This window comes from Dromiciops gliroides, chromosome 3 (genome assembly GCF_019393635.1).
Source record: "Dromiciops gliroides isolate mDroGli1 chromosome 3, mDroGli1.pri, whole genome shotgun sequence".
Lineage (NCBI taxonomy): Eukaryota > Metazoa > Chordata > Mammalia > Microbiotheria > Microbiotheriidae > Dromiciops > Dromiciops gliroides.
Window position 1 is genome coordinate 232,114,112 of NC_057863.1, and position 16,652 is coordinate 232,130,763.

The 16,652-nt window shown below is 35.6% G+C and overlaps 1 protein-coding gene across 1 annotated transcript in view; it reads left to right on the forward strand.

Moving 5' to 3' along the window:
• LOC122751015 (pseudouridine 5'-phosphatase) overlaps positions 1-15,964 on the forward strand; it is a 183,056-nt gene extending 167,092 nt beyond the window's left edge. Inside the window, 1 exon segment of the mRNA XM_043997919.1 lies at positions 13,955-15,964. Coding sequence (XP_043853854.1) covers positions 13,955-14,131 — 177 coding nt within the window. The 3' untranslated portion in view covers positions 14,132-15,964.
• The last annotated feature ends 688 nt before the right edge of the window (positions 15,965-16,652 follow it).

Sequence of the window (16,652 nt, forward strand, 5' to 3'; positions counted from 1 at the left end):
TTTATTGACAGGCAGTTTAGTATAACTGGAAGAGCAATTAGACTTAGAATAAGTTAAGACCTGGGTTTGAATCTTACCTTCAACATTTATCATCTATGGGACTGAGCAAGTCACATGATCTCTATGAATCTTATTTTCTTCTACAAAATGGAGATAGTAATACCTATAATAGCTACCTTATAGTGTTGTTATGAAGAACAAATGATGTAATGTATATAAAGGACCTTATAATGTCACTTATTGTTATTATCTTATATCATAGGTAAATCTCTTTCTACCTTATATGGTTTTTCAGACCAATCAGATTTTAACTTCCTCAAGAAGGTTTCCTTACCTAATTCTTTTTCATTCATTCATTCATTTGTTTTTTGTGAGGCAATTGGGGTTAAGTGACTTGCCCAGGGTCACACAGCTAGTGTCAAGGGTCTGAGACCGGATTTGAACTCAGGTCCTCCTGAATCCAGGGCCAGTGTTCTATCCACTGTGCCATCTAGCTTCCCCTCCTTACCTAATTCTTAAGCAGTTATCACCTCCTATTTCTCTCTACCACACCTCTACTCAAGTTAAACTCCATTTCTTATTGTCCCTCAATTACATTATGCAGTCTTCTGTGAAGTCTTCCTCTGCTAACCTTAATTTTTTAATGAATATCTCCTTTTTTCCTTATCATCTATACTATTCATTTAGTATTACCCTTATGTTGTAATTTATCTTTTGTGCATATCTCTTCTGTTATAAGCTCTGGGGAGAAAAAGAACTAAATTTACTGATTGGGGAATCATGATAAATAAATGATAAGACATTTATTAAGGGCTTACTAGGTACCAAGAACTATGCTAAGAGTTGAGGGTATAAATACAAAAAAAACCAAGCCATTCCCTACCCTCAGGGAACTTATATTCTAATGGGGAAGATAACATATAAACAGGACCTAAAGAAAGGGCAATATGGCTTAGAAATGGTGGTTGAGAAGTGATATAGATGTCTGATTCTAAGTAAAACTTATTTATCAGAGCCAAGGGCAGCTTTGGGGGCAGAATCATGAATCTGATGGTTTGGGGACCAAAATGGTGACCAGAATGCAAGACGTATTATCTAGAAATGGACAGCATGTGCAGATCTAATTTTTGGCATAATATGAATTTTTTTAGAAATTTCACTGAGAAAAAAAAGGTAAGATAGAGCATTATAGCTTAAGAGGATGTTAATTAGGGTCCAGGGGAAGGTTGTAGGGAAAGAGCATCTTAATAGGGAGAGGTTGAAACATATATACACATACATGCACGCATGTATACATACATACACATATGGGTATATCTATCTTGTAGGTTCCATTGAAGACCCATTGGACCTACAATAGTGTTTTGAAATTTTCAAGCAATGAGATTGGTATAAGATGAATAGAAATTGTTCCTTGTCCAGACAGTGGTGTGCAGTAATTTTTAATATAATATTTTTTTTAAATTTTTTTTAGTAAGGCAATTGGGGTTAAGTGACTTGCCCAGGGTCACACAGCTAGTAAGTGTTAAGTGTCTGAGGTCGGATTTGAACTCAGGTACTCCTGACTCCAGGGCCAGTGCTCTATCCACTGCGCCATCTAGCTGCCCCCTAGTAATTTTTTATATTATTATACCTACCACCTAGCTCAGTGCCTTGCACATGGTTTAATGTTTGTTAAATTAAATTGGACAGGAATTCCATCACATTAGTCCATAACTCTTAATTTCTCAGGTAGTTGGCCAATAGAGAGTTGGCCCACTATTGAATAAGAGGAGATTGGGTTTTATTGATCAAATTGGAAAACTGTCCAGTGCTTTCAGGAAACAAACATTGCTGGTCACCTCTTCTACCAAAGCACTTTTGACATATCTTCTTGTGGAGCTCTATGGCTAAATGTCATGGAACACTATGATTTCAGAAGAGTTAATATTAGAAATAGCCCAGTGGGCCAGTGGAAAGACATATGGTATTTGTAGTGTATAAAAGTAAGCTGTCACATGTTTTCTCTCACTCTTTTTTTTTTTTTAAGTGAGGCAATTGCGGTTAAGTGACTTACCCAGGGTCACACAGCTAGTAAGTGTTAAGTGTCTGAGGCCGGATTTGAACTCTGGTACTCCTGACTCCAGGGCCAGTGCTCTATCCACTGCACCACCTAGCTGCCCCATAAGCTGTCACATGTTACCAATGAGGATTTGTATGCAAGAAGTAGTGAGAAATACATTGTAAAGGATATAGATAACTGAAAAAGCAAGGTGGCCAATTATGTAGCCAGAATGAGAGACAACATATGAATAGCCAGGGTGGTGCATTGGGACACCTGAGCTATTGAAAGGATTCCAACTTGTTGAGAAGGTACTCTGTGGAATATATATGGAAAACCACAAAGAAGCACAGATTAGAAATTGTAGAGAAGGTATGATTTCTATGAATGAAAAGGTGAAATCAGAGATGCACCAAAGGAGAAATGAGGATAACAATACTTGCAATATTTACATCCAAGGTTGAGAAGTTGTGTGGTTGAAGCAACATGGTATGGTTGAAAGGATACTTTATTGAGAGTCAGAACACCTGGGTTTGAAATCCTACCCCTGCCACTTATCTATCCAAACTTAGGCAAGTAACTTCAAATTTATTGCCTTCAGTTTTCTCTTCAATAAAATGAGGCATTGGACAAGATGAACTTGAAAGATCCCTTTCAACTCTTAAATCCTTTCATCTTAATATAACTTACACGAAGGAGTTCCTAACCACACAGCACTAAGTATGTATACGTGTGAGTGTATATAAAATGTAGCTTTCATGTGGCTTAGTTTATTTAAATATAGGTACTGTCCTTGATTTCATGAGCTGCTTGCTTCTGATTTCCAGAAATGCAGTAGGCTTCCAAGAAACTTTAAAGTTCTCTAATATATCACATTGTTTAATACATTTTATGAATTTTGTTTGTACTTTTAGAATTCAATCTAAAAGGTACACAAATAGCATATGATTAGCAGCTTACTGCAATTAAATAGTTATTTGTAGTAGAAAATGAGGACATCCATTTTATGTTGTAAATGAGAATCCTCATTTGCTTATTTGTTTTAAGTATTTTTAATTAAAATTAGCATTTACACTTAAGATTCAAATTGCCTCTTGAAAATATATGAAATGCATTTTGCTCAGATTTTTCTGATTCATTGCCAGCCTCAAATATGTATGTATGTATGTGTGCATATGTGTATATGTTTTAGAGTAACCCAGAAAATAACATTTTTAGAGATAATTATTGAACACTAGCATTGAACAAAATGAAAAGTAAGAAACCTTCAATTGAATGTTTTAAATGTTTCACTGAAGGAACACTAACTTAAAATGACATGACAATTTTTGTTGTGCTTTATTTTTATGTATCAAATTTTGAAGAATAGTTGTGACACCCTTGTGCAAACAAGAAAATAAATTCATCTTTGTTTTGACTTTTGTAAGCCTTTCATCATCTGTTAAATATGTTGCTGTGCTACATTCAGTAGGTATCAATAGCAAGAAAGATTGAAAGAAGATCTGATACATCTTGCTGCCACATTAAATCTGACATAATTATGGGTCATTTGCCTGGCTTCTTTGGTAATTAACAGTTTTAATTGCCTCTAGTTCCAGTGAATTGCTTAAGCTTTTTCATTATGAGTTACTGTCTTCTGTAATAATTATCAGCTTCTCTTATACAGTGAATTTTGAGTCAATATGGAAGTTACTTAGAGCTCTGCATAAATCAAGGAATTCAGGATGCAAAGATAATGCTGTTGTGTCAACTCTTTTAAATAGACTCCTTTAAAAAGTCGCCTGTGTTACAAAGGTACTCTGCTGTTGCATAGAAAGTATAAGGTTTTACCACACAGTGTATAGGTTTCTCCTTATTAAATTCCACAAGCCACCTTGACTTTAGATTTGAAAGCTATTCTTTTAATGTGAAAATATTTGAGAATTAAAATACAACATATTTACACACACTGATATACAGAAAAGATCAAATGGTGCACAGAATATAATTTTTACATACTCAATCATCTTCTTCTCCCCTTACTCTGGTAGCAATGTTACTCTATAGACAAGGCTATATCCATGTTGTAATTCAACTCGTTTTAAAGTGATAACAGGTGTAAAATGACATTTTTGCTAACAATATAAAGAAACTGGGGCAGCTAGATAGTGCAGCAGATAAAGCACCAGCCCTGGATTCAGAGGACCTGAGTTCAAATCTGCCTCAGACACTTGACACTTAGTAGCTGTGTGACCCTGGGCGAGTCACTTAACCCTCATTTCCCTGCATATATATATATAAAAACTGTTAGTGAAAAAAGAGTTATGTTGGCCCACTATAAGCAAGTAATTAAGATTTGCTGTATTAGACCCAAACAGAGAAAGGTCTTTTTGTAGTTTTACTGATTGGTTTTAAATGGCTGCTGACAGATTGATGGACATGGAATCAGTATTTTAAAAAGATAAAGGAAGAAAAGCTTTTTGTCCTATATTGACGTTCTTTGCACAGTTTTTATTATTATACATATATTATAATATGGAAACACTGTCTTACAATACAATTTTCTTGTATGAAAAATATAGGAGACTCTTTGAGGCTCCTTCTGTCTGTCCCCTTCAGAGTTGCTAAATCCTGGATTTTCAAAGACTGAACATTTCCCAATGAAAAAGGACAAGCAATGCACTCTGTGCTACAATTGATTCATTCATTTAACTTTCAACTCCAGTGAATGTAATTGTAAGTTTGTGTCAATGCTGATTTTCACCATTTGGTAAATCAAAATCAAATCACCAGATAATCACTGATGGCCTATTTTGGACAAAGTGTTGTTAACTCTTCTGTCTCCTTGATGATCTACTTTAAGAGTGCTTCAGACAGAATGGTTAGAATAATATTGGCTTGCATTTCATAGTGCTTTAGGGTTTTCAAGATGTAGGGTTTATGTATATTATCTCGTTTTAGCAATAGTGTTGTTAGTATTCTCATTTTACACTTGAGGTAAACTGAGATTGAGAAAGGTTACGTGACATGTCAGGGTTAAAGTAAGAGCCACTTTGGGAGCAGCTAAGTGGCGCAGTGGATAGAGCATCAGCCCTGGATTCAAAAGGACCTGAGTTCAAATTCAGCCTCAGATACTAGACACTTACTGGCTGTGTAACCCTGGGCAAGTCATGTAACCCCTATTGCCCCGCCCTCCTCCCTCCCTCCCCCAAATAAATGAGTCACTTCATAGTTTGGCCATTTAGCCACCTTTGGCTCTAGAGCAGTAGCCACTCAGGGACCCTGTTCTTCCTAAGGTGACTGCCTTTCAAGAAGTACTATTTCAGGAAAAGGCCTAACCAAATTTCATTTCATTTCTGTCCCTTGAGTAATCTCCTCTGTAGCCTTGCCAGCTGCCTTGCCTAAGTGTGAGTACCTTTTCCTCCCCAACCTCCCACCTTGGTTCTACTATCAAAAATTTTTAAAAACCAAGATCAGATCAATTCTGCCATTGTTATTGGATTGTGTTGTCAGTGTACCCCTCCTCCAAAGTCCCACTCACATCTTAGGTGACTTGGTGGACAAAATTGCCCCTCTGGGGCCCCCACTCTTTTTTGTGTGTTATTTCCACTATTCAAATATAAGTTCTTTGAGGAGAGGTACTGTGTTTTCTTTCTATATCTAAATCCAACATTAGCACAGTGCTTAACATATAGCAAACACTTATAAAATACTTTTTTTATTCATTATTCATTATGAGACTAGATTTGAACTCGGGTTTCCTGACTCCCAAGTCTAGCACTCTATCTACTATATCAACCTAGCTATATCCATATTGATGGTTATTTCTAAAATTAAGAAATCAAAAATTACTTGTGCAGATTTTTTATTACAGAATTTAATGCTAAGATAAATACAAATATTAAAATAGTACATTTCCCTAATAGTAACAGCAGAGCAGCTCTTCCAAACCTAAAATATAAAACCCAGTTCTTAGCTCACAGGCTGTACAAAAATAAGGTGGCCAGGTATGGCCTTTGAACTGGGCTGTGGTTTGGAGACCCTTTCTAGAATGAGTTCCAACCTAATCATGCAACTAAAACTTGGTTTCTCCAAAGTTACTGTTCTCCGTTAATTGCCAAATCTAATGACTTTTTCCCAGTCCTCATTCTTCTTGAATCTCTACAAGCTTTAATCAGTTATTGATCATCCTCATCTGATTGTTCCTTTGTCTCCTTTGTGGACTTGTAACTGCTATGGCACCTGCTAGTTGTGTTGACAAGCTCTTCCTGGCCTTCTTCTCTCTTCCTTGATACTCTTTCAACTTATGATTTCATCAGCTCCCATGGATCAGTTAGTTATTTCTACACTGTTTGATTCTCGATCTGCTTTTCATCCTTAACCCTCTTTCCTAACCTCCAACTCCTTATTGGACATCTCAGACAGGATGTCCAAGACAATCTTTAAACTCAACATGTCCAAATAACTCCCTATCTTACCCTACCCCAAGTCCTCTCCTCTTCCTAATTTTTCTGTTACTTTGGAGAGGAGTTACTATAGTCAACCAGGCTTAGAATTTAGGGTTGTCTTCTATTCCACAGTTGCCAAGTCCTATTCATTCTATGTTTGGTAATATCTCTCTCATAAATACCCTTCTTTCCTCTGGATATGTCCACATTCTTATGCAGGTCCTTATGACCCAGTGCCTGAACTATTTTTACAATAGCCTCCTGAGTTAGTCTCCCCTAACTCAAGGCTCATCCACACTCCAGTCCATCCTCTAGATATTGTCAATGTGATCTTCTAAAGTATAGATCCAAAAGTCACTACCAATCAATAAATTCCAGTGGCTCGCTTTTCCTCTTCAGAATCAAATATATATTTCTGTTTGACTTTCAAAGCCCTCATATCCCAGTATCTTCCTACCTTTGTAGTCTTCTCACTCATCAGTCCCCCATCCAGTAACACTGGCCTCTCTGTATTCCATTTCCAAAACCCAGGCCTTTTCTCAATTGATTAAGCTTCAATTTATCCTGTCTATATTCTGTTGTATATCATTGCTTTATCTTTTCTCACCTATTTGATTGTGAACTCACAGAAAATAGAGACTGTTTTGTCTATCTTTGTATCATCAGCCTTTAGCACAGTACCTGAAATCTATATTTAGTAGATTGTGTGGTAATTGGATATGTACACCTGCATTGGTTTCCATAGCCACCACAGGCTATATAGAAATAATGTCAAAACAGTTTGGAGTGGCTCTCTAGAAGGGGAAAGGGGAAGATACCAGAAAAAGTTTTGGTGATAAATATATATATAATGCTTTTCATGTAAAAAATAATAATGTCAGACGAACCAGTTCACTTTAGAGTATTATGGGTTGTTTTTTGTTAACAAATCTGACAGCTGAAATAATTGTTAGGTATTGACTGGTGTTTAATAAATGTTCGTTTGATGAATAAACAACAAATTCATTAGTAAAAACTTTTTGTTGTTATTTTGAAATCATTTTACATCTGTAAGTTGAAAAGCAAAATTTTCAACCAAAAGATACACGATGTTATACTAAAAATGATCAAATACACTTTCAATTTGAAGATGTTTACAGTAGCCCAACTTTTTTTTCCAGATAAACTCATTAGAATGGATTATAATGGTATTTTTATAATTGACATTCAGATCAAATATATTTTCCCCAGAGATTGTTCATCAGACAACATTCCCAATTAACGGCAACCTTTTTTTTAAATGTTCAAATCATAGGCAAGCCAGTTTCATTAACTATTATGCCGTTAATAATTTCCCTAGATATAATGAACATCACATATAGGTTAGTATCTTATTATGATCAAATGATTATGCTCTAAAATTTTTCACTTGTAAGGTTATGTTCCATCCCAGCAGGCTGCTAACTGTTCCCTGTTCTTGACATTCCAGATCATGTCTCTTAGCTTTTCTATAGCCTTCAACTAGTTACCAATTCCCCAAGTATTTCTCCCCAGCATGAATCTGAACCAATCCCCAGGGCAAGCTTCCCAGCTCTTCCCCCTCCCTGATCCCTGGCCCTGCTTAATGGAGACAAGACCACTGTAAAAACCCAGCCGATTTAATGGTTTTGGTGCCCCTCTACAGGGCCACAGCAGACCTAGACCAATTTATATCCACCCTGACTACTTCTTTTTTTTTTTTTCTTTTTTAGTGAGCAATTGGGGTTAAGTGACTTGCCCAGAGTCACACAGCTAGTAAGTGTTAAGTGTCTGAGGCTGGATTTGAACTCAGGTACTCCTGAGTCCAGGGCTGGTGGATACCTAGCTGCCCCGACTACTTCTTATTGTGAACATTTTTCCAGATCTAGTTTTTTTTATTTTATTTTTTCTCTGCTCACTATGTCCTATTGTGTTCTATGCTTCCTTACACTGAAACTTGAAATCCTAAACTTATTTCTATTACAGTTAAAACAATATTAAATTGGTTTAGAGCTTTATGTCTTTTAAAGCACTTTCATATTACCTCCTTTGACCCTGCATTATGTATTAGCTCAAATGTCCATACTCCATGATTGTGAAGCTTAAGTCTTTAAAACAGAGCCAGAACATTGTAGGGGAAAAATATAAACATAAATTAATGCACATGGCATGCATATATGACATGAGAAAATAAGTGGAAATTTTCCCAAAGAATAACAACCAATGAAAAGTGTTTCAATTCTGTCTTTTGTATATGTTATCGATCCTTTTCCATGTCACTTTAAATTGTTGATATTTTCTATTTCCCATAACACTATAATAGAATTTGAAGTAAGGAAAAGCAACAAGTAACAGTCATGACTGAGAAAGGCTCTGTTTCCTAATTAGGCATCTAGGTAGCGCAGCATAGAACTCTGGATTTGGAGTCAAGAAAACCTGAATTTGAATCCTGCTTCAGCTATATTAGCTATGTGATTCTGGGCAAGTAACTTCTCTGTGCCTCAGTTTACTAATCTATAAAAGAGATAATAATAGCACCTACCTTCCATGGTGATTGTGAAAAATAAGATAGCATAATAAAGAACTCTGCAACCTTAAATACTATATAAGTGCTAGCTATTATTATTAACTACATAACTACAGTTAACTAATTTAACCCATTTACGGATGAACTGTATAATATAGTAGCATTCCTTCCATAACTCTTGCATGTGCACATAATTGTGTAGTTGAACTTTTAGCTGTTTATTTCAGAAAACTAATGGCCTAGCAACCACAAATCTTCTATTCACAGTGTCAAAAGACTGAAAGAGGAATCATTAAAAATTTTTTTTTGAATTAAAATTGTCTCTGATGACTTAGCCAACCAGAATACACATAGAGAAGAAAAATAAAATATTTTCAAAAACTGTCACAAGTAGAAATCAGAATTCTTCAGCTGCTTATGAGAAGTGGCTCTGTTTCTTTCTTTATTTTTTTTAAGTAATAAACATTTGTATTTATAGTGTTAGATTCCACTTTTTTCCTTCCTTCCCCTTCCTGGCCCCTGAGGCAATAAGCAGTTAGATATAAGTTATACATAAAAGAAAAAATGAAAGTAAGTGAAAAATAGCTTTCTTCAGTCTGTGTTCCATTGATAGTAGTTCTTTGCGGGTGGATAGTATGTTTCATCAATAGTCCTTTGGGATTGTCTGGAATAGTTAAGTCTTTCACAGTTCTTCGTCAAACAGTATTGCTGTCTCTGTGTACAATGTTCTCTTGGTTCTGCTCTCTTCACTGTACATCAGTTCATACAAGCCTTTCCAGGCCTTTCTGAAATCATCCCGCTTGTCATTTCTTATAGCACAATAGTATTCCATCACCATCATATTATGGGAAGAGGAAGAATTTAGGACCAAAGAAGATATAGATAGTAAAACAAAATGTCCAATAGATCATTTGGATTATATGAAATGGCTATATTTCAAAAGTAAAGTTTAATAAAATGTAAGAACTAAGGCATCTTTGACAAACAATGGAGAGAATTAGGAAGAATTTATTAAAACATTCAGCTTTAAGGACATCATGGTATCACTGATTTTTGTCAGATTTATGTTCTATCCATAAATACAAATCTCAGTCTTTCCATAATTTCATATGCACTGTAGTTTATGTTTTCCTATAAATCTCCCATAAAGAATCAGTCCAAATTACCAGAAGACTTACTCTGTTTAGCTTTTAAAGGCCTTCATAACCTGGCCTCTTCCAACTTTTCCAGTCTTTTTACACCTTATTCCTTTCCTTATACCCTATCCAGTAATACAATCAGTACTCCATCTCCCAGCTCCAGGAATTTTCAGTGGCTGGCACCCATGCAATTCCCTCTTCATTTCTTCCTTTTGGCTCCCCTGGCTTCCTTCAGCCCCCAGTTAAAATCCCACCTCCTGCAAGAAGCCTTTCCTAATAACTCTTAATTGCTGGTGCCTTCCCTCTAAGATTATCTCCAATTCATCCTGTATGTATCTTGTTTCTATGTGCTATCTTCCACATTAGACATCTTGATAGCAGGAACTGACTTTTACCTTTCTTTGAATCCCTAGAGCTGGCATGCATAGCGTCTAGCCATAGTAGGTAGGCACTTAATAAAAGCTTGTTGACTTGTCTTCTTTTAGTACCCAGTGACGCCAGTGTACCATTCAGCTTATCAGTCTCTTATTCTCACTACATTGTTGGCCTTCCTGTTCCAATTTTATAAATCCTTATAAATGGTATTTTATTATACTTATATTTGCAGTTTTATCAGTATTAGTATACAGCCTACTTAGGATCATAGATTTTGACAGGAAGAGACTATATAGATCCTTCTAATACAACCTCCTCATTTTACAAAAGAGAAAACTGAAGCATTGGTGGTGGGTACTCTCTATGCCCATACCTAGAATTGGGTCATGCCCATTTGCCTTTTCTTTACCCTTACAGGTATCTATAATTTTAATTTTTCTGGGATTGTAGTGTTCCATGACTCACAACCATACAGTATCAAATGGAGAATACTGACACTAAAGAGTTCACTTTTACAACAGTATACAGCGCTGAACTGTTTTCCAAGTACCCTCCAAATAAGCCTCCAACTAAGCCTCATTTGCCTTATATTGAAGCAGATGCATTCTTGAAATCAATAAATAACAAATATTTGAGAATCTTATATTATGTACATCTATCTTAGTGATCTGAGTATCAAGATATGGTCCAACTTAGAAAATTATTTGTGAAAAACCTTCTTTGTCTTCGAACTTTTTAATTTTATTTTTATTTTTTTTGCTGGGCAATTGGGGTTAAGTGACTTGCCCAGGGTCACACAGCTAGTAAGTGCCAAGTGTCTGAGGCCGGATTTGAACTGAGGTTCTCCTGAATCCAGGGCCAGTGCTTTATCTACTGTGCCACCTAGCTTCTCCCACTGTCTTCTAACTTTTAAAAGATACTTGCTACATATAACACATAGAATTAATAGAGAGCAGAAAGCAGGAAAATAAATTGCTGATGCTAAGTGCTTTTATGTAGGTGGGGCAAAATATAAAAGTACTGATTGTGATCTTGTGTGATCTTTTGGAATCTTCCCCATTTTGAGATATCTTGAGAACTAAACTATAAAATACCTTTAAAGTTGTGTCAATTCTAACATGATTTCTTTCATATTTAGCAAAGTTCAGCTATTTTTTTTCTGATTTCATCATAAGTGCCATTACGATTTCTTTATGTAGTGCATCACTTTCAGAGATGATCTAATCCAAGTGGTCTTTCTAGTATTCTTGAAGTTAACAATAGAACACTGCAAAAGTCTGACAGATACATTACATTTTTTATCTTTTTGTTAAATTCCTTTTGTTTTTAACTACAGCTGGCTCAGGATAATATGGTTCCATTGTACATAAAAGCTGAAAATCAGAGTTTTAAATAACTTTTCCAAAGTTACACAGCTAATTGACAGCCCTGACATTCAAATTCCATTCTTTTAATCCAATTCCAGTGTTCTTTCTACCCCATCACAACTGTTTCCCAATGTAATTTCCAGTTCCAGCCAGTCAAGCCAGCATTTATGCACCTACAATGCACCAGGCAAGGCAAACAATAGTCTCTCCCCTCAGGGAGCTCACAGTCTTATTAGGAGAGACAAGATGCCAGCAACTTTGTAATGGGATATATTGGAGATAATCAGCAGAGGGAAGAAAAGAGCATCAGGACATGACAGAAAACAAGGAGGCAAGGAAACAGATATAACAAGGGAGTCAATAAAGAGTCACAGCAAGGAGGCCAGTGTCACTGGATTTGGTGTAAAGAGGGGCAGATACAGGGGTGAGCTATAAAACATTAGAAAGGAAGCCAGATCATGAAAAGCATTGAACTCCCCAAAGTAGACTTTGTATTTAATGTCAGAGGTCATAGGAAAGCCACCGAAGTTTATTGAAGGAAGGAAAGGGAGGACAAGTGGTCATGATCAGACCTGTGCTTTAGGAATATGAAGTTGATATCAGAATGAAGGATGGACTGGAGTTGAGGGGAGACTTGAAGCAAGAAGAACAACTAGCAGGCTAATGTCATATTTCAAATACAAAATGACGGTGGTCTGCACCAGGGCTATGGCAGTGTCAAGGGACAAAAGAGTATTTATACCAAAGATATTAGGAAGATAGAATAAGTATGACCTGGCCACTGTTCTTGCCTCTTGGCAACAGGGATTAGATATTAGGGGTAAGAGGAGGAAGGTCAAGGTAATACCTAGTCCCCCACTCACCCCCATTAATTTGTTAATGTATTTCCTGAGATGTTTATCTTATCAATCATGGAGGACTTTGGGGTAAGTGGTGGCTAATAGGGATTAGGTGAGAAACATAATTTGGAGAGAAGAGTGTTTACAAATTTTCAGTCACTACATACATGGGCAGAAATGGAGAGGCAAGAAGAGGGAAAGATGGAAAAATTTTGCAATTAATATCAGGAATCATCTGTTATCTAGAAGGATTTAATTAATCTAGGTGGTTCAGTAGATAGAGTGTTGGGCCAGAGTCAAGAAGAGCTGAGTTCAAATCCAGCTTCATATACTTAATAACTATGTGACTCTCGGCAGGTCACTTGACCTGTTTGCCTTAACCTACTGGAGAAGGAAATGACAAACCATTCCAGTATCTTTGCCAGAAGAACCTCATAGTCTGGTCTGTGGGGTCATGAAGAGTCAGGCACGATGCTTCCTTTCTATCTTCAAATCTTCACAAGCTTTGCTGGTGATATTGAAAAGTACATCTCATTGTGCATCATTTGTTTCACTTACAAAATATTAGACAGTCGCCAATTTCCTGTTTTTAGCATGTCATAATCAGAAATTCACAGAAACGTTTATCCAGCAGAACATTTACTAGCTTGATGATGAATATAGCATCATTTAAAATGTGAATTTCTAAATGAAGAGAGCACAGGAGCTTTTAAATTCTTTTGTGTCAGTAATCCAGATAATAAAACGGATTTACATGATAAACCAAAACAGATGCTACACGTGGGCACTGAATTTTTGTGCTAATGAGATTTTTGTTGCATAACACTGGCACACAAGCAACTGAATTTTTAAACAAAAACACCCTAACCATTTAATTCTCAAACTACAGTACATAAAACATTAACAGCCCTGGGAATACTCTGTATTTTTAAAACATGAAATTTTCATCATTTATTCCCATGCCTGTAATGTTCAATTATTGATTGAACAGATTTTTGTTCTTTAATATAATAGATTTTTGACTGATAATTACTGACATGGCCTAATACAGGGGTTTTAGTCATGTTTGTTCTTACCAGAACTTCACTAAAGTACCAGTATCATGATGATAATGTTGGTGATGATTATAATGATAAAGATGATATTAGTGTTAATGGTGATGATAAAAAATTGAGTTTAAATGTCTCACTACATAAAATGACTTATTAACTTGTCTTTCTGTTCTTTTTCTTTTCACCACAGTGCCTTGTGTTTGAAGATGCTCCAAATGGTGTTGAAGCAGCACTTGCAGCTGGGATGCAGGTGGTTATGGTTCCAGATGAACAATTAAACCCAGAGCTTACAAGAAAGGCAACTTTTGTGCTGAAATCACTGGAGGACTTTAAGCCAGAATTGTTTGGTTTGCCACCATATGATTGACAGATATTCTTATGAAGGTCTGTTTTGTGGCATTACTACCCTATTTGTTATCTTGGATTTTTTTCCATTTTAATGAAGAACTGGTCAAGAAAATCATCATATAATCAAAAAATATTTGTTAGCTAATAATATAGACATTCTTTCTACCATATCATGTACTGTAATTTCCAAGTAATTCAATGAATTCATTCTGCTTTGACTGTCTCTTTATTTGAGGACGAATAAACAATGAAAATGGCCAAGATGAATCAAAGGGCAAATCATAATTAACATCCAAATAATCAGTAGTTGATTATACTAAATTGAAAAATACCCAGCTATCTGTGATTTATGTTTCTTTACCAAAGTGGGATCATGTTTATGCTCAGAATAAAATTAATAAAGATGGATTTATTTTAATGCCAAATTGCTATTTCAAAAAAATAAAACTTTAAAAAGTACTATTTGCATCTTGATAATTTAATCCTATACCTGAAGCTATAGTCTTGCCTACTTTACTATTTTCTACTTTGATAGTGTGAACATGTTTAATTGATAGTGTAAAATTTAGAATCATGAAGACCTGGCTTCCCACCCTAGGCCCTTCATAGTTCTGTAACCCTAGGTAAGTCATTTAAGCTAGGTCTTAGGCTGCCCACTAGGACTTATTTACTAAATCAGTAACTTAATGGAAGGTATTCTCCATGCTGATGAAATCATAGTTCATTGCTCAGGGTTGTGCTGCTAAATATTCAACAACAGGCTCTCTGGAACTACATGACACACTTTTAAGTTTAATCTACATTTGTAAAATTTTATCTATCGCTTTCTTAAGTTTAAACAATTAACAAAACAATAGCATTCATTTTTAGCATTTGCCAATTTCTAAGGTAAATGTTCTCACTAAAAATTTAATTATTGGCTCTCAAGTTATTGGAGCTGGCTTATCCCCTGGGTAATCCTTCCCATATTTGCATGATTGTTTTCAGCGTATAAAACTGGTCATCTTTCAGGCCATCTTAATGATCTTAATGTGCTTCATTTTTAGAGATATCTTTTTCATAGGTCACTCTGACACAGATCATATGATGTAGCACAAAGAATGATTATAACTTCACAGATTTTAGAAGAGAACCCATCGGGCAGCTAGGTGGCACAGTGGATAGAGCACCAGCCCTGGAGTCAGGAGTACCTGGGTTCAAATATGGCCTCAGACACAACACTTACTAACTGTGTGACCCTGGGCAAGTCACTTAACCCCAATTGCCTCCCTTAAAAAAAAAAGAAAAAGAAGAGAACCTATGTTTCTCAATGAGTATTGTTCCTTTTTTAAATTTTCTGAGTGATGGAAAACATTAAAATAAATATGTATCTTCTTCAGTTAAGTATTTTGACAGGGATAAACATTCACATCAAAAGATAAGATGTTATCTTTTCTAAAAATAGATAGATGTCATGTTTGCTAAGAAACTAATAACATATGGTCATGTTTGCTAAGAAATTAATAACATATGGACATTACTTCCATGAGTAACTAGAAAATAAGAATGATATTTCTAGCAATAAATAACCACAGTTGGACCCAAGGGACTAGGGTAATGTACTCTGTCCCTCGCTTTTTCTTCTAAGGATATCCTATCTTCTCTGGACCCAAGCATATAGTCCAGATAGGATTCCATCTTGAGGAGGTCTAACCACTTAAAAGAAGGGTCAGTTGAACTCTTTTTTTTTTCTCTCATTCTTTGGCTCATTGTTTTCAGGGCACCAGACCTCTCCTGAAGGTGAGGTTTCCCCTCACACACTCTTTACTATGAGAAGAGATTAACTCTCTTTTAAAGATACATCATTTGATGATGATGGTGGTGGTGGTGGTGGTGGTGGTACTACTTACTTTGCTGAGCTATTGTGAAGAAAATTCTTTGTCAGGCATAAGGTACTATATAAATGTTAGCTATTATTGTTGTTGTAATAATCAATCTCATGGGTGTTTTGTAAGTAAATCTCCCTTTAAAGTACTATATAAATGTAGTTTACTATTAAAGGTGAGCAGGATGCTATTAGAAAAACCTTGAAAGACTTACATGAGCTGATGCAAAGTGAAATGTACTGTATACAAAAATAACAGCAATATTGTAAGATGATCTGCTGTGAATAACTTAGCTATTTTCAGCAATGCAATGATCCAAGACAGTTGTGAAGGACTTATGAAAAATGTAATCTATCTACAAAGAACTGATGGTACCTCAATACAGATAGAAGTATATTTTGTTGTTGTTAGTTCCTTTTTCTAAAGTTTTTTTGTCTGCTATGTTTTTCACGACTGTACATGGATAACTTATATTGAATTGTTTGAGTTCTTAAGGGGGGAATAGGGAGGAAGGATGAAAATTTGAAACACAAAGTTTTTTAAATTGATGTAACAATTTATTTTTACATGTTAGATGGGGAAAATTCTAAATAAATAATCAAGTAAATAAATAAATAACAAATAGATTAAAAAATTTTTAAAAATAAAGACACATCATTGAGTTATCAACTCTTT